A 21,301-nucleotide genomic window follows, 5' to 3' on the forward strand; every position below is an offset into this window, starting at 1 on the left:
TCAATTTCTAAAAATCAACTTCTATAATAGCGACCTAATTTCATAGTGTAGACATACCCTCAGAGCAGCACAGTAAGGGCTCAGCTCTGCCTTTAGAACTAAGCCTAGAGAGCTAACTTGTTATGTATTTCAACCAATCAGATCAGCTTTTGTCTCTGAGGATCTATAACTTAAATTATATGCAAAAACTAGTATTAGGGTCAAGAAATCAAGGACTTGCAAGACAAAAAATTCCAAACTCTAGGAGTTAACATTAGTGCTTAAATCTGCCTCCTCGTGTACGTGGACTATCTCCAGATTTGGGCCATTCCTGTTTCTGGGGCTTCTCACACACAGGTGGCTGCTGTGAGATGTGGGGTTGGGGAGAGGGATCCCCTTCCCCAGTCTGCAGAACAACTCTACAGACATTCTGTGCAGTAGATTCTGACCCTCTCATGCAGCCTGGGAGCCCTCCACACTCATGGAGGAAGGGCTGGATTTGCCTCTAATCAGGAGGGTCCAGTGGATGACCTATCCTGATTAAGCCAAATACGCATTATCCTGATTATCCAAATACGCATTGATACCTTCTTTTGCAACTCCTGCCAACACCACACACACAAAGGACAGTATCTATGAAGCTCCAGTTAGTCCTCACTAACCTGGAAGACGGGATCTCCATATTGTCCTAGAAAGCCCGAGAAAGGCATGTTAATGGAAATAGCTGATCCCAACCAACTTAATATTTTTTCCTTATCAATATTTTCCCTGGGCCCATCTTCCTCATTGTGTTTCACTAAAAACACATCATTGTTGGGTACAGTTGATTCCATAGACGATTTAGAATAGGTGATATACAAATATGAACATCAAATAAGATTAGATTAAAATAATTCCTTTGTCCAAAGATATTTGGAAGAAAAAGGAAAGTTTAATTCTTCCTGGTGGTTTGAAGGGGCTGATTCTGGAAGGGGCTGAGCACCCTCCACTCCTACTGAAGTCAGTCAAGTGGAGGGTGCTCAGCTGCTCTCAAGAGGTGCACAATGTCTTGCATGATTGGGTCCCATGGAACTGGTTTGCTGTACCAGAGTGTATTTTAGATATAGAAGAAATTGATCCTTTTTTTGACCTTCCACAAATGAGGAGTTGTCCTGTAGTGACACCTTCTGGGCAAGTTAAAGATACACATTTGTGACTCTTCTGTACTGACTACTCACAGATTTGTATGGCCTTGATCCTGCTCCCTTTTAAAGTCAGTGGCAAGACTCTCACTGACTTCAGTAGGAGCAGGACTGGGCCTTCTTACTGCCCATGCTTCTAGTACTTTCTTCTCAGCTGCAGGTTACACAGTTCAGTCAGGACACTGCTCTTCGTGACAGCTGCTGCTAAAGGAAGCAGCTCTCTATTTATGTTCCTCTAAATGGAAGGTTTTACATAGCAGAGTAGAAAATATCAACTAATTGTGTTTTAATCTAAGCAAAATGGTGGTGATGTGATCTCTTGTTAAAGGATCACCTCGCTAGTGTATTCAGGCAACAAGCCAGCATGTCTGATGCCAAACCAACAATACCCAATATGCTACTGTTATCAAATATGGAGGGAAAACACCTACTTTGGTGCCAAGATATGGATGCTGATTTCCACTCAGAAACTGTTGTTGGCATTTTAAAACAAAAACAAACAAAAAAAAAACTTCAACAGAAGCACTGAAGTAAAAAAAACAACAACCCAGCAATTGTTTTCCTTGTTTGTTATGAAATAGGCATCATTTCTTGTTATGACTTTCCTCAACACAACTTCACAAAAAATGTTGATGTTTTTTCCTCCAGCTTGGGGACTAATAGCATAAGAAAGGTTTTGGAGTTCTGCATTGAATGATTGCATTAGCACGAAGGAATAGAGATCTGTGTCTGTACAGCACCTAGCACAATGGGGTCCTAGTCCATGACTAAAGCTCCTAGGCACTAGGGTAATACAAATAAATAATTATTCCATTCTGAGCCGGTACAGCTATGTGTACATCTAACCCTTTTTATTTTATATGTAATCCATTGACTAGAAGAACTCAGATTTAACTTTATAAAAGCATGTTCATTGTAACAAGACTGGTGATTAATTCTTCAGTGTTTGGTACACAGTGACTTGTGTTGCTAAAGCAAGTTATAATGGCTTTTTCAATAATAGTCTATTTACTTATAGATTTAAACAATGTTCTGCTGGAAAATTTCTGACCAGCTATAGCGAATGTTAAAGGTGTGCACAGTCTGTTTTCAGGAGCTTAGTTAACATGCTGTTATGTCTTTTACTCAATGCCTAGGGACTTATGTGATAGGCACAGGTTTCAAAATTGGTAAACAAATAAAATGTGACCACAGCCCCATTCTGCCTGTATAATTGAGAACAAGGCAATCAACTGCAGAGGGTTGTTTGGTTTTTTTTGAGGGGCGGGGTGGTGGAACTTAACCAGAAGTTTCTAGTCATCAGTCAAGTGCTAGCAAATATACGAATGGCCATACTGCATCAGAACAATGGTCTATGTAGCCCAGTATCCTGTCTTCCGACAGTGGCCAATGCCAGGTGATTCAGAAGGGATGAACAGAACAGATAATTATCAAGTAATCCATCTCCTGTCACCCTTCCCAGCTTCTGGAAAACAGAGGCTAGGGACTCTTCAGAGCATGGTTTTGTATCCCTGTCCATTCTGGCTAATTGCCATTGATGGACTCTATCCTCCATAAACTTATCTTATTCTTTTTTGAACCCTGTTAGTCTTGGCCTTCACAACATCCTCTGGCAAAGAGTTCCACAGGGTGATTGTGCATTGTGTAAAAAAATATTTCCTTTGTGTTTGTTTTAAACCTGCTGCCTATTCATTTCATTTGATGACCCCCCTAGTTCTTGTGTTATGAGAAGGAGTAAATAACACTTCCTTATTTACTTTCTCCACACCAGTCATGGTTTTATAGACCTCAATCATATCCCTCCGTAGTCGTCTCTTTACCAAGCTGAAAAGTCTCAGTCTTATTAATCTCTTCTCATATGGAAGCTGTGCCATACCTCGAATCATCTTTGTTGCCCTTTTCTGTACCTTTTCCAATTCCAATATCTTTTTTGAGATGGGGCAACCAGATCTGCACATAGTATTCAAGATGTGGGTGTACCGTGGATTTATATAAAGGCAATATGATATTTTCTATCTTATTATCTATTACTTTCCTAATGTTTCCCAACATATTGGGGTTTTATTTTTGATACAATCATTTTAATGCAAACTTGAGACCTGATCCTGCAAGGTGATGAGTGCCCACTGATGTCAGTAGGAACTGGATATTCACCACACTGCAAGACTGAGTTCCAAGTGTGGCCCTTAGGTTCTTGGCTACAGTGAGCCTGGATGGACTCAGACTTCACCACATACTGTTGGAAGGCAGTGCATTAAGGGTGGGATTTGTAAAGCACTCAGTGTTGGCCTAATTTTGCCCAATATGAGTTCTGCCATTCACTTCAATGGCAGCAGAATTAGGTCTGTGCCAAGCCCTTTTGAAAATCCCATCCTAAAGTAGTGTCTTTGGAATCAAAGCCAATGGTTGATTAATGCTGAAGTGAGTCAACCTCAGCCCTTGTAATGATCTTATGTATAGGACCTGAAGAACAAGCTTGCACAGCTGATGTGGAACGACTGGAACGTGGAGGTGCGCCAGGCAGCTGCCCTGGCACTGGGGCAGATGAAGCTTGGGAAAGAAGTCCACGACCAGCTCAGGTGAGAGTTAACCATCTTGGCAGATTTGCTATGGGGAAGTGGAGATCTGAACTATTATCACCCAAATTTCTTGGTCACTTTTGCCATCAGTGTAGCACTACCTAGCAACAATTGCACTAGTATTTCCTTTGCTAAATGGTGGAACCTAGTTAGACACTAGATTGTCAATGGACTACCCACAGGGCTGCTACAGTACTATATAATTTGGAATTATGGCATATTCTGTAATCGTAATCTATGACTGTAACCAGGCTTTCAAATACATACTGTATTTAGGGGCTTCTTTATTTACAATTACAGCCATAATAATTGCAAGCGCATCCCTTTGCATGTGTACGTCTGTTCTTGACTTGACCTAGAAACTCTCATGGGAAAGCAGTTACTGTATATATTTGTGCATAAGATATTTACATTAAAATTTCAGCCCACTAACATGGGCTCAGCCTATAATAGGGCCCAATAGTGTAGATCAATTATATTGATCCACTTACCACCCCAATCGGTAAGCATGAGAGAGCGAGGTGATGGCAGAGTTAGGGAATAACTAATCCAGTGGCTGAAAAGAAAACTGTGGGACCCAAGGTAACATTGAAAGCCAGACAAGTCATGGGTCAGCAGCTAAAAAGAGAGAGGAGTTTGGGGCAAGTTTTGTGGAGCCCATTTACATGAATCACTCACTTTTGTTAGATTCTGACTTACAAAATGATGGGCTCTGTCCAGTTTATATGTGGGTTAGCTTATATGTGAATATATTGGTAAGTATTCACAGGCAGCCCTTCTATACTCAGAGGAAACACTTGCCAGCAGTAAGGAGTCTCTGAATGTTCACATTGGGCATAACCAGTGCTATAACAGGCCTGATCCTATGTGACGTGTTAAATATAGGTCTGTTACACGGAGTGACCCCTGGAGTGCTGGGACTCATTACAGTGAGACTAAAGGGCTGAGTCTTTTTTTTTTTTTTTTTTTTTTAATGGGCAGTGAACAGGAGAGGAACCTTCTAATAGGGATGTAATGAATAATATCCCAGTCAGGATAATCCTCCCATTTTTGTGTGCATCTGTCTGGACCATGCAGACCAGGCCCAGCAGTTGTTTATTCAAAATTCCTCTCAGGGTGAAGCTGAACAGAGGCGATTGCCGGATGAAGGTGGAAGCTCTCTCATTGATTGGCTGGCTACGGCTTATGACAGCGAAGTTGCTCCCAGGCTTCCTTCAGTGCTTCTCCAATGACTTTGTTGCAGTCCGAAGAGAAGCTTGCCTTACAGCTGGAGCACTCAGGATCAAAGATGAAATGGTAAGTAGTAATTAAAAAATAAATAAATAAAAAAGCCCGATAAAGATCCTGAACACAAAGGAAAAACCAGATTTTTTCCCCTTTATTAATGCTAATTCTAATTTTTGTGTCCCTTGTTCAAGATGGGATGTGCTATGTGAATCACTCACTTTTGATAGTTTCTATCTTACAAAATGACAGGGACTGATGGCACTAAAGAGTTAAATTATTGTGGGTTGTGAGTATTTCTTCCCATATACAATAAGAAAACCATGCACCTCTAAAATGTTGGGCAGAAACATGCATGCTGGGAATCTGTCCACAGGTACATAAAATGGATCTAGTGGACAATAAACCCAGGGCCGGCTCCAGGCACCAGCTTGCCAAGCAGGTGCTTGGGGCGGCCACTCCGGAGAGGGGCGACACATCCAGCTATTCGGCGGCAATTCGGCAGATGGTCCGTCATTCCCGCTCGGAGCAAAGGATCTCCCACTGAATTGACGCCGAAGATCGCGATTGCGGCTTTTTTTTTTTTTTTTTTCTTTTTTTTTTGCGCCGCTTGGGGCGGCAAAAACCCTGGAGCCAGCCCTGAATAAACCTCTTTGTGCCAAAAAGAACTGCCTCCTCTCACCCCACTTACACAAACCTTCACCCAGAACACTAATCAAACGGGAACTTCTATAAGGCTTGGAAAAGTTTGATTAACTTTTAGAATCATAATTTTTTCAGGTTTGCATTCAATTCTGCAGTCCCTTGTTAGAACCCCGAGCAGAACCCTGGAAGTAAGGCTCTTGGTACAGTATGTGTATGTCCCACTGTAAAATCAAATGCAGGTGGTGGCCTTCAGTTGCAAATTAAAACAGGGAAAAGCAACCAGACTGGTAATTCTAGCACTATCCAGACAGGTACTGGATTCTGCAGGAAACAGTGCCCTATCTGGAGGGCCATGGGGGCTTTTGCTAGAATAAGTGACTTCCTCTAGAAATTAACACTCATGAGGTCACACTGCTCATGAACACAAACCTGGTATGCCCCTGCAATAAAACCCATTTGGAGGGGTCTTCTGGCTCTTCTCCCCAAATCACCATCTCTATCCTGTATGTCTGTGTGCGGGTTGTGTCCGGTATTGTTTTCACTTGTGCCTTTAAGCTGTTAGCTCTTTAGGACAGTGATTTGTTCATTATTGGGTGTGGGTCACATCCTGTATAGTATCACACATTTATATGATGCTATATAAATAATAAAGCATGATGATAATATCTACTAATAGCTGTATCCTTCCACCTCAGGTGCTAACGTGCCTCTTTAAGATGATGCAGACTGACCCTCATTGGAAAATCAAGGCTTTTGCAATCAGAGGTATTGTAGTTAGTTGCTGAAGACCTATTGCTTTAATAGGATATTTTTTGTTTGTTGTAAAAAGCGACAGAGTCCTGTGGCACCTTATAGACTAACAGACGTATTGGAGCATAAGCTTTCATGGGTGAATATGCTCCAATACGTCTGTTAGTCTATAAAGTGCCACAGGACTCTCTGTTGCTTTTTACAGATCCAGACTAACATGGCTACCCCTTTGATACTTTGTTTATTGTGAGGATTTTAATATTTTAGTTTTTTAAATTATGTTTAAGATTTCAAAATCTGCAAGTTTAATGTCAGACATGGCACATGTGAACAGATAATTCTAATGGTAATAGAAATACTAAAGCAGCATCTTTGAAATAGAATACTAGTCTAACAAAGTACACAAATTCTGAACCTCTGTTATGTGACCAGCAAATAGTAGTTTTTAACATTTTAAATGTAACTACTTCCATGGATCCCATACCAGGAGAAAAAGCTCCTTCACTGATGGATTTGCAAATGGGGCACCGTGGTAACCCCAAACTTCTCAATCCACTAAGAGAACCAATCCTTCCAATTCTCCAAATTCCTTAATAACCAATATTTAAGTATTAGGGTCCAGTGCAGTAAATGAACTCAATCTGCTTTGCATCCTCCCTCTCTCCCTTCTGCGAAAGTTTTTAAGTGGTTTAGAACATCACGAGAAGACTTGGATAGATTTATTTTGGTTTTTAAAAATACATTGACTCGCAACAATATTATTGCTGACTGAGAATTCTAAACTGTGCATGTGCCAGGGCCATAAAGCATTAGTCTAAAAAAATCATATGAATGATAATATCCTTCATAATTCTACCTCAGCTTTCCTCTGAGGAGCTTTGGCCCAGATCCTCAAAGGTATTTAGGCTCCTAACTTCCATCAAAGTCAATGGAAGTTAGGAAGTTAAATACCTTTAAGGCCCAAATCCTTAATGTACACAACAAACATTCATTAAGTCTTGCAACCCTACGGCAAGTACTAGCTCCATATTGTAGATAGGGAAACAGACAAAGAGAACTTATGTGGCTTCCCTTTGTTCCAGACACCTCCCAGAAAATGGTGATGGGTGATTGGGCCTCCACTTCTAGAATGCTCACCTGTTGGGTTCCTCAAAGTTCTATTCCCCACTGCTCTCTTTTTTCATCATATCATGAAGCCAAGAGGGGAAGCCTGAGGATCTATGTCTCAGGTCTCAAATGCCAACAATACAAAGAAAGAACCTTGCTCTACATCTCCTTCAGCTGGATGCAAATAAGACCATATTCCAACTATCCCAGTGCCTGGCTAAAAGGCAGCTGGCTGAAGCTGAACGCAGGCAAGATGGAAGTGATATTGCATGGAAGAAGGAAACATTTTGAAGAGTTAGTATCCCATCCCCCTCTATTGAGGCTGTCTGCCTCCAGATTGTCAAATCAGTTTGAAGCCTCGGGCTCCTTATTAATACCGGAGGCTCAAAGAGCTACAGCTGCAAAAAATGCATTCTTCTACCTCAGGCTAGTTAGAAGATTGCACCCAATCCTTTGGCCATGATGATCCATACATTTGTGTGATGTACAGTGCAGGTTGGATTTACTGCAGGTCACTAAAGTTAGATACAAGATGAGCCCACAAACTTTTTTTTTTTTTTTTTTTTTTAAAGCTTCAATGCAGCAGATTATCTAACTCCAGCCATCAAAAGCACATCACCCTGGGGCAATGACAGCTGTCAGGGCCAGGGAGCCAGAAGAGCAGCATCAGTCCCTGTAGGCAAACTCCTATTTTCACACTGAAGCAGGGTCCCTTCCTTATGTCGCCCCCATAGATCCATAGAGTTGCGAGGGAACAAAAATGTACAGTCCTTCAAACCTGAGAAGACAATTCCAGGATAACTTTGGGTTTTTCCATGGGCTGGCAGTGATTTGGGGCGCAAACATCTATCTCTCCTAAGTAGTGATCCCCCATTACCATAATGTCTGAGAGCCTCACAATCTTGAATGTATTTATCCTCACAACACAGACATAGAGAGGCTAAGTGACTTGCCCAAAGTTAGACACAAAGTCTGTGGCAGAGCAAGCAATTGAACCCAGATCTCCTGAATCCCAGCTAGTGGCCTAACCACTGGAAAATCCTTCCTCTCTGGGGAATACATAACACAGTTATGATGGTATGGTTGGAATAGATGCAATTTTTAGACATGGAGGATATGCTGAGTCTTTTGACTACTATTCTCAATGTCAAAATAGTGTATTTACATATCCCTGAACACCTCCTTTTTCTGTATCTTGGCAGCCTATTATTTACATCCTGTATTACTTTCTTAGAGCTTCCTTCCCAATACGCTGTCACTCAGTAAAATTAGAAAGCAATACATTTAGAACAAATGTTTTTAAATGTTACTTTCAGCACCCTAGAGTCTTGTAGATTTTGATGCCATAGAATGTGCACAAATCAAACTGTGACTGGATTTCTAAAAAGAATGGGATAACATTATGATGGTGATATTTGTAGATGGGTGTAAGGCTAAAATAGGTATAATCAAATTCCATGCTTCAGGATATAAGCTGATTGCTACAGAGGTAAGCAAAGAATCCCCACCTCTTCCCATTTCCCAAGCAACACTGCACAATTGACAAAGCACATTGGGGTTTTTTGTTTGTTTGTTTTTTAAACCTTTGTCTGTAGCATGACATATTAGCTACTTGTTGGAGGTTTCTTCTGTCCTGTTTGGTAAATGCTGCGTTCCTAAAATTTCACAAGCAGGAAGCCCTTAGCAATTCCAATAAATAAAAGAAGCATATCCGTTAATGCAACCAAACCCCGTCATGAAAAAATTCAAACAAACAAAAGCGCTTGTTTTCCCCTTTTATGACAGCACTGGGCCAAATAGGCCATGTGACCCCCCAGCTGAAACATCATCTTCTTTGGGCTGTTCATCATGAGGAGGAACCTGGAGTACGAAGAGAGGCCTGTCGTAGCATCGTCACCCTCCAGCTGCAGGATGAAAGTGTTCAGGCCATCTTATTGGAGAGGTTGATTCTGGAGCCAAATGAGATGGTCAGAGAGTAAGTAGCTAGGCTCCAAAAGGAAAACATGCTCGGGGCAAAATAAAGCCTTTCTCTCATTATGATTTTGTCAGTGGATACTCCCCAGGGCTGTGAGCACGTGTAGTGTGGCTCTCCTTCCTTCTGAGGGATGCTGCTTTCTTTCCTAATAAACGCTGCATGCTCAGAACATAGCAGGGATGGTGGAACATATAATTTTCTCCCAGGATGCTCCTTGAGTCAATTGCTAAGGGGTTTCTAAAGACTAATTTGGTCATCCCCCACATTAACCCCTCTCTTACTGTCTCCAAAACCTACCTTTCAAAGTAGCTGACGTTTGCCAGCTGGGGTTGGGGGAAGATGGAAGGAGGCACAAGTGTTCTGTCACACCACTATTCCAACTCCCTGCACCCACTTCATGAAGCTCTTAGAATCAGTATCTGCCAAGACTTCTGGAGATAGTTCCATGGGTACCATAATTAAACCCCTCCTGTCACTCAGCTTGTCCAGTCCATTCCACACTTGATGTTGGATGTCTTACTAAAGTAGGGAGGATTGGGCAGACTTTTCTATTTGAACATAACTTCTCAAGGGAGACAGAATATAAATACCCCAATTGCACGATTCTTGAACTGTGGTCCATGGACCACTTGCTAGTGGTTTGGGGAGAGTTGGCAAGTCACATGGTGTCAGCTATTGTCTTTGTCCAACATTAAATGAAGCAAAAAAGATTTTCCCAATATTGAATTTTCCCTGTTTAAATGATTGTCACAGTAGTCACTGGTATGTTTTGGGAGCCTAAACAGGAAGGTAAGTATCCTGGGAAAAGCTCTCTATTAAGTTATGCTCTGTGCTATGGAAAACATTTGAGAATTCTTGCCCTAACTGGAATTTGACCATCACATCTCTCTCCTGACAAAAGATGCTATCAGATCATTAAAGACCAGGGTCCTATTCTGTTCTCATTGATGCCAGTTTTACATTAATGTGACTCTATTGGCTTCAATAGTTACACCATAGCTATACCTATGTAACTGAGATCTGGTCATAAGTGGTCAAGATCATCAGTTTTACTTCTCATCTGAAAGTGTGCCCCAGCATCATGTCCCCTAACATGCTACGGCATTGCTTCAGTACCAACACAAAGGGGGGGGATCCTTAAATATGTTTGTTAAATCACATATTTTTAAATACCAGTGTATTGAGTTACTAACACTGCTTCCAGCAGTACTTAACAAATCATTAAAGCTGGTTATCTTGCCTCCTTGCTCCCTTCTCTCATCTGCTACCTCTGCAATTCTGTACTGTTCTCACTCCCCTGCCAGTCCTCTGAAGCCCAGACCAACTGGTGGGCTATGCCAATGTGGAAACACTATCCCTTCCTTCAGCAGTTCATAGTGATAGCTGCTGCTTGCACTGCTTCACATGTGTATGTGAGGTAAATGAGAGAAGGCAGCACGGATTGGAGGACTTGGCTGGTTCCCAGGTAGTACATTAACTTCATTCCTCTTTGTAGCTCTTGCTTTTCCTTCAAGCTTCTGCTATGCATGAGTAACAAGTCCTCTATCACTTCTGTTTAGGGAAATGAATAAAGCTGTGAAGGTTCTAAATTTTCAACGTACAGAGGAACAGGAAATGATTCAGAAGATCAAGAATGAGGTGAAGAGACACTGAGAGCCCAGCTCATAGAGGAAATGTGATCAGGGCTTTTGGTTGGAAGATAGGGGAATACAATTCATATTTGGAGGTGGTTAGAAGGCAACTGATCTCTCTCCCCCACACACAGAGCTAATAAATTTGAGGGGAAGGAGGTGTCACCAACTCAGCTAGAGGATGGATGTTCCATTAGAGCAGGGGCGGCCAACCTATGGCTCCAAAGCCACATGCGGCCCTTCAGAAGTTAATATGTGGCTCCTTGTATAGGCACCGACTTTCCAATGTGTCGGGGGATGCTCACTACTCAACCCCTGGCTCTGTCACAGGCCCTGCCTGGACTCCACCCCTTCCCGCCCCCTCCCCTGAGCCTGCTGTGCCCTCATTCCTCCCCCTCTCCCCCAGAGCCTCCTGCATGCCACAAGACAATTGATCGGGAGGTGTGGGGAGGGAAGGGGAGGTGCTGATCGATGGGTGGGAGGTGCTGGGAGCAGGGTGGAGGAGCTGATGGGGGGCTGCTGATGTATTACGGTGGCTCTTTAGCAATGTACATTGGTAAATTATGGCTCCCTTCTCAGGCTCAGATTGGCCACCCCTGCATTAGAGCTTGGTCAAGAGATAGTAAATGACATCACTTAAATGGGGGAATAAGATCCAATGTGGATAAAGTCTCACTGTGACATAATGCCCCTGCATCTGTAGCTCAAAACTGCACTAGCCTTTTTTGTTATCATATCACACTGTAGCCTTGGATTAATTTACTGACAGCTTCTCAGAATTGGAATATTAAATATTGCTTCAGGGAGAAGTCAGCACAGAGAGGAATTTCAAGTCACTGTCCCAGGTGCATGTGATCACGCATATTATGTGCACTATGCAGCATTTTATCTAATGTTAGGCACAACCACATTCAGAAAGAACTGAATATAAAATATTTCTCATTTTCCTCCTTAAAAATAGGGATTTTTTAAAAAATTGTCAAATAATGCTTTCTCCTAGATATATGTAGTTCAGCATATATTCAGGGCCCTGTGTAATATGTGGCTGTACTGCCTCATTTCATCTTTTCCCCCTGCATTCCAGGGGCACAGCCATGGGTGGGCTGTGGCCCACTCACTCAGCATCCAGGCCCACTCAAATCTGAGTAGGGGTGTAGTGCTGCCACAGCGGCCCGGAGTGTCACTCGGGCACCTGAAATCCAGGACAGAGCTATGCGCCCACCCTTTAGAAAGCTACGCTCTGGCAGCTCTGCCTTGCCGTTTTCTGAGCCGCCCCATGCACATGCCCATCTCGGCAGGTGAAGCCCTGTGTCTGGGGGCACCACAGCTATGAAGAGGGCATGACATTGGTGGAGAAGCTGAGCTAGCAAAGTCTGTCATTGCCCATCCACCCAAAAGTCAGGGCTCACCCAAATTTCCACTGCTAGCTATACCGCTGCTGTATTCTGCAGATGTGTTCCAGAATCAGAACTTGCAATGAAAATCTTTCAAACATCTACTGAAAGTACCCAATGCAGCGTTGTCTTCCTGAGTCTGTAGCCAGCCTGCACAAATAGCTCTAAGAAAAGTCTGAGCTGCCTCATTCATCTCATTAGGGTATTTAAACAACAATTTTGTTGACTGTTCTACTGCTGATCAGTTTGGGCCAGATTGTCATAAATTTACCCATGCTAAACACTTACAGCATGAGTAAGTCTATAGAAGTCAACAAGACTAAGTGGGGAGTAATGCCCAGATCCACAAAGGGACTTGGCACCGAAACCCCAGGTTTAGGCACCGAAGTCTCAGTTTTTGGTGCTACTGTGATCCACCAAACCCCTGCTCAGCTGCTGCCTAACCCTGTAAGCATCTAAACTCACTGTAAAAGTTCCCCAGCTGCCTTTGGTCATGCACACTGTTACCTCACTATAGGCATCCAGACACCTATCTCCTAGCTAACCAGATAGGAAGAGGAATGCCTATCTCCTCTGGGCTCTGATGCAGTAGGCAGCAATGGTGGTGTCCATCTTATAACTTTCATCCCAGTACTAGTTAGAACACCCCTCATGGATGTAGAAGACCCAGGTTCATTTCCCGCCTTGGCCAGAGGAGAGAGGATTTGTTCAGGGGTCTGCCACATCTCTCAGGAGGGTGCACTAGCCACTGAGATGTTCTGTTACAGGGCTTCCCTCATTGTATAAATCATTATAGAATCATAGGAGCAGGGGAACTAGATTCTGAGTCTCCCAAGTGGCTGCCTTGACCACCAGGCTAGAGTCATATTCTCTCTCTCACTAAGGTTATGTCTACACTGCAGACCTTACAGTGGCACAGCTGTATTGCTGCAGCTGCGCTACTGTAAAGTCTCCCGTGTAGCCTCTCTATGCCAGTGGGAGAGAGCTCTCTCCCCGGCACAATTAAACCACCCCAATGAGTGGCGGTAGCAATGTCAGCAGGAGAGTGCCTCCCGCCGACAGAGCGCTATCCACACCAGCGCTTTTATTGGTGAAACTTTTGTCGGTCAGGAGTGTGTTTTTTTTTCACACCCCTGACCAAAAAAAATTTTACTGGCAAAAGTGCCAGTGTAGACATAGCCTTAGTGGAGTGGTGCCCAACCCTTTTCATCTGGCGCCACGGAGGACCGTGGCGGCGGACGAGCATCCGCCAAAATGCCGCCAAGCAGCAACGTCAATAGGCGTCGCCACCAAAGTATTGGTGGCATTTCAGCAGTAACGCCTATTGACGTTGTGGCTTGTCAGCGGCATTTCGGCAGATGCTCGTCTGCCAGCCAGTACGCGGGCGCACTTAGACGCCCAAGCGGGAGTCATGGTGCCCACAGGCACTGCGTTGGGACCCCTGCCTTAATGTATCACAGCATGTTACTGCGTTGGGACCCCTGCCTTAATGTATAGCAGCATGTTACTGCAGAAGTGCTAGTGTGCTTATTCCATAATCCCCAACCACCTCCTAAAATATCCTGTGTCAAAGCCCCTAGTTGTCCCCTATGCAGCTCCTGACAACTTCTACAAAGCAGCTGTGCTTTGACAATACAAACATTTTTTGCATATTGAAAAATTAAGGACCAAGCAAAAAAATGAAATTAGTATCTAAACAATAGAAAGATGACAGCAGTTTGGTTTAGTTTTCATTTTCATATTAAGTTTTAAATGGACATTTTTGTTAATCTGGAGCTGCTGCAGAAATTCCAGTCTGCTGCCCAGTATGCCACAGAAACCAAGGGCACTGCAGCAAAACTTGCATCTAGTTTCCTGTGCAATATATGAAGCCTTACATATATTAGTTTTTGCTTGTTTGAATGGAAAAACTATCATTTGTGGATTTTCCATGCAGGCCATGATAATTATAGCAGTCCCCCAGCCCATATTTAATACACTTATTTTTCTGATTGAGCAACTGAGTCTCTTATGGGCAAGAAAATGTGGCGCTCACACTTTCACAAAAGATACTCATAACTAGAACTATCCACTGTGCTTACTCACAAGTTGCTGGCTCTAGGATTTCATGAAAATAACCTTGTAAGATTTAACAGTCCAGCAAAAAAATTTAACTTGTCCACCCTTTACCATGATTAATAATGGAAAAAACTAATTGCTATTTGCCTGTCCCCAAAAATTGCACATGCCACTCAAGGCGAATTTTGCAATTACGAATTTGAAGTTTTATCATCAGACTAACTGGTCTCCTGTTCCACACTTTTTATCCAGATTTCCAGGCTAAGCCAGAAGGACTTGGTGACCCAGAAACTGCTGAAACTCGAAGAGATTATAGGCTATCTGTGGCAGGAAGCCAACCGAATCTATCATGCAAAGGAGCATAGCACTGCCCACAAGGATATACTGGAGGACCTCATAGCTGTCCTTGGATCCACCTTCTCTGGTAATGTGTGTCATGGATTAGAAGGGATGTGTTACATGGACCACTTCCTTTCGGAAGAGATCATACCAGTCTTTTGAGTTACTTATTCAGTGGGAGGAGGTTATATCATTCAATAGCTCTCCCAGCAGATACTGCATATCATTCAAAGGATAGGAGAGTTGTAGATGCAAAGGATATAAAACTTGATTTCAGTCATTAAAAAATTCTCTGGGCTGCTAAGGCTACCTTGCTGGGCTTTAAAATGGCTGGAACTAAATCAGTAGAGAATTCCCCTTGCATAGGGGAAACTCTCATTCATCTCTTAGCTACACGATGCTAGCTGTTCTCCACAATCCTACCCATGCTGTGACGGGGGATGCCATGGACAGGGAATGATACTCTACATTGGCATAAAGTCTGTCCTGGGGCTTGTCCCAATGGTGCAGGTAGGAGTAGGTCGCCTGCTAGTCTAACTTCCTTGTGGCCAAGGATTAAGGATCTGCAACGGCTGCCATTCAGAAGTGGTGTTCAGAGTTTCCATATGGAGACTTGGAGCTACAGACGTGGGCTAGAGACCCACAGCTGTTTCCCTACCCACTGGTGCAAGAATACTGACTTCCTACTACAACTCGCTAGTGCAGTGTTGGGCAGAACACATACAGAAGCACTTCTTAGTCAAGAGAGTAGAGTGTGCTGAGTAAAAGTGGTGCTGGTGTCTCGAGGGGAAACTGCCAGTGTCGTTAGGAAGGGAGACAAAGAGCCATCCATATAAATCTCTTCCTCATAGAAAAAAGTTGCTGATAGTGAGGCTTCTTCACTACCCCCTGCTTTACGGAAGCTGGAACAGAACCCAGATCTGTCAAGGGTTTCCTCGCTCATATCTGAGTATTGCTGAGTAGGTGGGTTTGAAGACTGGGCCAAGATTGACAGCGTGGACAGGGAACGGTCAGAGGGATCAGGGCATCTGACAAGACCCAAATGATGTCCTAGAATGAAGGAGACAAACTCAAGGTCCCACAATTTTCATGGTGCTAACAAGGCAATAAAACGTGGATGCCTTTCCCTAACCCGATGACCTTTTTCCCTGCAATGATCGTATTAGGCTTGCCATTAGAGTGTTGACCACAAGATCAACAGAATCCAGAAACTTATCAGTCAGAGAAACCCATCACTCCCAATTTACAACATCTTTATGTGGGCGCTAGATGAGACAACAAAGATGAGATTTAGGTAAATGGGGGTGTCCCTGTGCTCTGAATTACACTGGTACAATACCAGCATTACAGTACCTGAGAGAAGAATTTGGCCTGGTCTTTGTCATTTCAGTACTAAAATTATCATAATCAACAGCATGTTCTAGGTGTTTACATTACTTTAATGCTAATGTTAAGCTGTTTCAATTCTACCTCTTATGTGAAATATACCCAAACATTACTTAACCAATTCACCCAACAATAGGAATTTTATAAACTATGTAGTACTTTGGGCTCCACATTTGAATTAATGAGGAGGTTTATCTGGATTCAAAATGTTTAATCATTTAAAAAAAAGGGGCACAAAATATTTAATCATCACAAAGAATTAATTTCTGTCATTTCCAAAATCCATCATTCTATTAGCACCAGCAAAAATTTTGAGCTCCTCCCACGGATGTTGCAGCACCTATTGACTATATTATTTCCAGTATTACACAAACATCAGTGATGATGCTACCGTGTGAACAAATTCTCCACTCTTAGCAATGGTGAGGGGAGAAGGGGAGTGTTTCTTTACAAAATAGAAAAAAGGAGCGATATCAGGAACAAGGGTGTTACTTTTCAAATTTCTAAGGTTTTACAGATAACGCAGAGTAAGACTAAAACAAAAAGTTCGTAGTATCCTCTTACTGGCTAACATCTAAGGTTACAAGCTTGTGCACATTTAGTATAGTCTGCTACACACCATAGGAGAAATTCAGAGGTCCTTTGTAATGTCATAATGAATGCATAAGTCAATCCGTAGATGTAAATGAGACTAAATCAGTGCAATTAAGGTATAAAAATGTGTATATAATCCAATACCCTGACCTTCTTGCAGCTCCGAGAGACCCACACACACTGGGCAGAAACCAGAGGCAATGTGTCAGGGGAAATGTGACCCCAGATTTTTACCAGGGTTTGCTGGACCCACTCAGTCACATGCTGCTGCCAGACCCCCTCCCTGCATGGCAGCTGCTGGAACTGGCAAGCTAGGATCCAATGGAGAGGCAGGGGCAAACAGCTGAGAGCTGCAGGGAGAGCTGCTGCTTTTGCTACAGCTGCCTCTCCCCATGCAGCTTAAGCAGCGTCCCTTCCCTGCAGCTCCCAGCTGTTTGCCACTGCTTCTCCATGCGGAGCTAACACCTGGGAGCTGCACGGAGGGGTGTGACTCAAGCTGTTGGGGGGAACAAACCTTTAAATTATGCCCCCCACTCAGCAAGCACCAGTCGTCTCTGACAGAAGCCCTTAGCCCCACTACAGAAGCCCTGAGCTCTCCTCCATCCCCCCATCCCAGTCTGGTAGGCGGAGAATGGGACGGGGGGCTCCACAAGCGGTATTTTGTGCAAGAGCTGCATGTGGCTCGCAAGCCACGGTTTGGCCATCCCTGCTATAAAGTGCCAGGAATCATAGGCTGCTACATCTTATTTTATCACATAAAAGGTAAAGAACATATAAAACTAACTTCTAGAGGGTTTTGCAGATGCACTAATATGGCTGGGAAAACAAAGTTTAATTCTATGCTATTGTAGACAGGCTATGTACCTACTTCTTGTGTACATATCCTTTAGAAAGCGTTTAATCTGTCTACCCAGGTCAAAGCTGTTCCACCAGGATGGATTCTCAGATCTGGACCCCTGATTCAAATTTACCAGTAAGTGTAAGGTAGCAAACAGAATTTTTCTAATCAATATATTTATTTTGATCATAATTTAACAAATTACATAGGCACCAGAGGTTTCTTGGTAATCAGCAGGCCCTTTTCAAACAAGAAGGTAGCTAAGGAGATCTTATCATCCAAGGTATCACACGGAAGGGTCTCCACACAGACATACTTTGGATATGAAGAAAGCAGAAATTCAATACCATCTGTAAACTCAGTATCTATCTCCAAGTACTTGGGCTCCTCCTTGTGGTACACTCTTGAGTTTTCTGTTGTGTAATACAGCAGCACACCATTTCCTTCATTACACAACCTAATGATGCCGTGACGGAGCAGCCGTACCTGAGTCCCTTTGTTTATCGGTATATCAGCATCACGAACATCTCCATCTTCCCACCTGGCTGGAAGACCATGTATACTCAGTGCCCTTTCATGTTCAGTTAGCATGGGAGGGAGGCAGTCGTGAAGAAACAACTTAGCTTTCTGATCCACTGCAGCATCAATTGGTGCATAGTCCACCAGTTTCTTTATCAAATTCTGTACTCTCTCTATAAAGGCACCTCGGCGAGAATCAACCACATCTGAGTTCAGGACCCCCATATATTCTAAGTAATCTATAGGGAGCCCTTGCCTGTACTCTACATCCTCCTCTATGGCCATCTGCAAGGCCGCTGGTAGGAGTTTCTCCAGCAGATCTCCCCAGGAGTTCCTCTGGTATGAAGAAAGAGTTATGTGGAGTGAGTGTGCATCAGGAAGACAGTCCCCCTGATGGATAAATCCACGGGGGAAATAAAGCAGGTCCCCAGCTTCGAGTATTGTCTCCAGAATGGGCTCTCCAATCTCCTCCTGAGCAAAGTTACAGCTCGAGAACTGGGGCAACACCTCTGTATCATCCCTAGGACCATAAACCCGCCAGTGCTTTTTCCCTTCAAGCTGGATCACAAAAGCTTCAATGTCATCGTAGTGTGGAGCAAAGCCCTGTGTGCCCGCGGGTGTCAGATATGTGTTTGCTCCAGCCATGCTCCCAAACTGCTCCTGTAGGATGGAGAGGAAGTGCCAAACAGTGGCAGAGAAGGCCTGAGGGTTCAGCATCCGCAGGGAACAGCCATTCCTGTAGAAATCCCATACGACAGCAGGCAGCGCCCTGCCAACAGGATTGTGGGTTTCCCTCGTCCCATCCACATAGCTTGTTACATCCAAGTTTACCCCAAACTGGACATCATTGTCCCGCAGGATTGCATCGAAGGTGGCCGTGGAGAAGAGTCCCTGGTAGTATGCTAGGTTGTGTCTCCGAATGAGGAGGGGTTTATTTTCCCAGCTCTGCTCAAAGAACTGCTGTGGAGAGATGGGCGCAATCAGCCACTCAAACAGCTTGGCTGCCCGCTGCCTGCTGTGCTGGATCCGACCCAGCTCCTGGAGAAGGCCATGCAGAGAGGGGCCAGTGATGGGCTCCTGGGGCCCCGGGCAGTTGGCCCCCCTTCCTGCTCCCACCCCTGCCAACTGCGGCCTGGGGATTTCCTGCAGCCCCGAAGTTTGGCTTTGCATGGGGTCCAAGTACCCGTCTCTCTGCTTCCCCTTCCGGCTCCTTCCCAGCTTCCCTCCTGCTGCGCCCCGGCCGGAGTGGGGGGCTCCGGACTGCTCCCCTTTCCCGGGCCCTGCTGCTGCGCCCCGGCCGGGGTGGGGGGCTCCGGGCTGCTCCCCCTTCCCGGGCCCCGCTGGAGCAGGACAGTCCCCGAACACCCCCCTCTTGCTCTGCTTGGGCCGCTTCTTTATGCGCCTGCTTCGCAGGGAGACCGAGAGCCCAGGACCCGCCGCGGAGCGATAGACCCAGAGCGCGGAGACACGTGCGCCAGACTCCATGCTGCTGCCGCTCCCTTCGCCCTGCGCGCGCGCGCGCGCGTGCCAGAAACGTCACCTCCCTCTCTCCAGCCCGCGCCCGGGAGCCAGATCTCTGGCCCCGCCCCCTGAGACTGGCCCCGCCCCCGGGGGTCCGATTGCCAGGCCACCTAGATAAGCGGAATCCCAGGGTTTGTTTAAACGCTGCTTCAAGTTGCGCAGCGTTGGGAGTTCGTTTTTCGCAGCTCGCTTTGTGTGGGGCTTTGCCGTTTGTCCCGGCTGGAAGTGAGGCGGGGCTTCCCCGGAAGTTTTGCTTGTTGTGCGCCATGCAGGTTCCGGGGCGGCCGAGGCGGCGGGATGTGTTTACTCAGCTTCATCAGTGATCGCCCCTGGACTGCTGGGGACAGCGGTGCTGCACACCCCGCCTCCTCAGCCGCCCCGGAACCTGCATGGCGCATATGAAAAGCTCCGCAGTCTCCGGCTGATTCTGTGTGTGTGGCTCTGAAATCTGAACTTCAAGCAGTCACACAAACAGGTGGTGTGGCTGGTCCTTGGTCAGCCTGTGACTGTAGGCACTGAGGGGTGCAGTCCCAACCCCTGTAAGGGAGTGGGAGATGGAGGAACCTGGCTGGCACCCAATAGTGTGATTGTAAGCGGGGGAATGGTCCCGCTATTGTGGGGAACTTTCCTGGCTTCTGCACTNCAACCAAAACACCCCACTGAATGTTAGTAAGGGGGCAACAGTCCCCTTACATGATGCTGCAGCAGGGAAATAGTGTGCAGAAGTATGCCAATATTATTTTGTGACATTTTGCAATATAATTTGTCATTTTTGCACAACATTACTTGTGAATTGTAAACACTTGGTGAGTCCTTTCGTAATATTCCTGGCTGGAATTATGTCTTTATGCAGAGCCATGGAGTTTAAGGCAAGAAGGGATCACTAGCTCTGTGACGGGTTGGGTCACAGAAACCCCTTTGGGACTGCCAGTTGATGTGCTGGGATTACCTCTGAGCCCATTTTCCCTGCCAGTTTGGAACTTCAGTACCTTGCCTTGTTTGAGCCAGACAAGCTTGCCTGCTGCAAACACAGATCCAAGTCTGAACCACATCCCCCACAAGCTGCAGGCTTAACTGAAAACAGCTTAAGAAATGCTCCCGTCTCCAGCACTCAGATACCCAGCTCCCAATGGGGTCCAAACCCCAAATAAATCCATTTTACCTTGTATAAAGCTTATACAGGGTAAACACATAAATTGTTCACCCTCTATAACACTGATAGAGAGATATGCACAGCTGTTTTCCCCCCCTCCCCCATATTAATACTTACTTCTGGGTTAATAAGTAAAAAGTGATTTTATTAAATACAAAAAGTAGGATTTAAGTGGTTCCAAGTAATAACAGAACAAAGTAAATTACCAAGCAAAATAAAACAAAAACACACAAGTCTAAGCCTAATACAGCAGGAAGCTAAATGCAGGTAAATCTCACCCTCAGAGATGTTCCAATAAGCTTCTTTGACAGACTAGCCTCCTTCTAGTCTGGGTCCAGCAAACACTCACACCCCTGTAGTTACTGTCCTTTGTTCCAGTTTCTTTCAGGCATCTGAGGTGAAGAGGCTATCTCTTGAGCCAGCTGCAG

General features: G+C 44.7%; 2 protein-coding genes across 3 annotated transcripts in view; one reads left to right on the forward strand and one right to left on the reverse strand.

The window, feature by feature from the left end:
- The window catches only part of HEATR4 (HEAT repeat containing 4), a 56,314-nt gene that overhangs the window by 28,777 nt on the left and 6,236 nt on the right, over positions 1 to 21,301 (forward strand). For both annotated transcript variants that reach the window (XM_034769596.1, XM_034769595.1), the window contains exons 10-16: positions 3,621 to 3,739; positions 4,855 to 5,035; positions 6,304 to 6,373; positions 9,251 to 9,440; positions 11,000 to 11,078; positions 14,776 to 14,947; positions 17,757 to 17,815. In XM_034769596.1, the coding sequence (XP_034625487.1) occupies positions 3,621 to 3,739; positions 4,855 to 5,035; positions 6,304 to 6,373; positions 9,251 to 9,440; positions 11,000 to 11,078; positions 14,776 to 14,947; positions 17,757 to 17,815 (870 nt within the window). The remainder of the gene's footprint in view (positions 1 to 3,620; positions 3,740 to 4,854; positions 5,036 to 6,303; positions 6,374 to 9,250; positions 9,441 to 10,999; positions 11,079 to 14,775; positions 14,948 to 17,756; positions 17,816 to 21,301) is intronic.
- Positions 17,840 to 19,724, reverse strand: RIOX1 (ribosomal oxygenase 1). The gene has a single exon (XM_034769597.1). The coding sequence runs from the start codon at positions 19,682 to 19,684 to the stop codon at positions 17,882 to 17,884; it is 1,803 nt and encodes a 600-aa protein (XP_034625488.1). The 5' UTR covers positions 19,685 to 19,724; the 3' UTR covers positions 17,840 to 17,881.

Source organism: Trachemys scripta, chromosome 4 (assembly GCF_013100865.1).
Source record: "Trachemys scripta elegans isolate TJP31775 chromosome 4, CAS_Tse_1.0, whole genome shotgun sequence".
In the NCBI taxonomy this organism is placed as follows: domain Eukaryota; kingdom Metazoa; phylum Chordata; order Testudines; family Emydidae; genus Trachemys; species Trachemys scripta.

What these genes read in the sequence shown, in the direction of transcription:
- RIOX1 (XM_034769597.1), bottom strand. Translation starts at nt 19,684, where the DNA reads ATGGAGTCTGGCGCACGTGTCTCCGCGCTCTGGGTCTATCGCTCCGCG.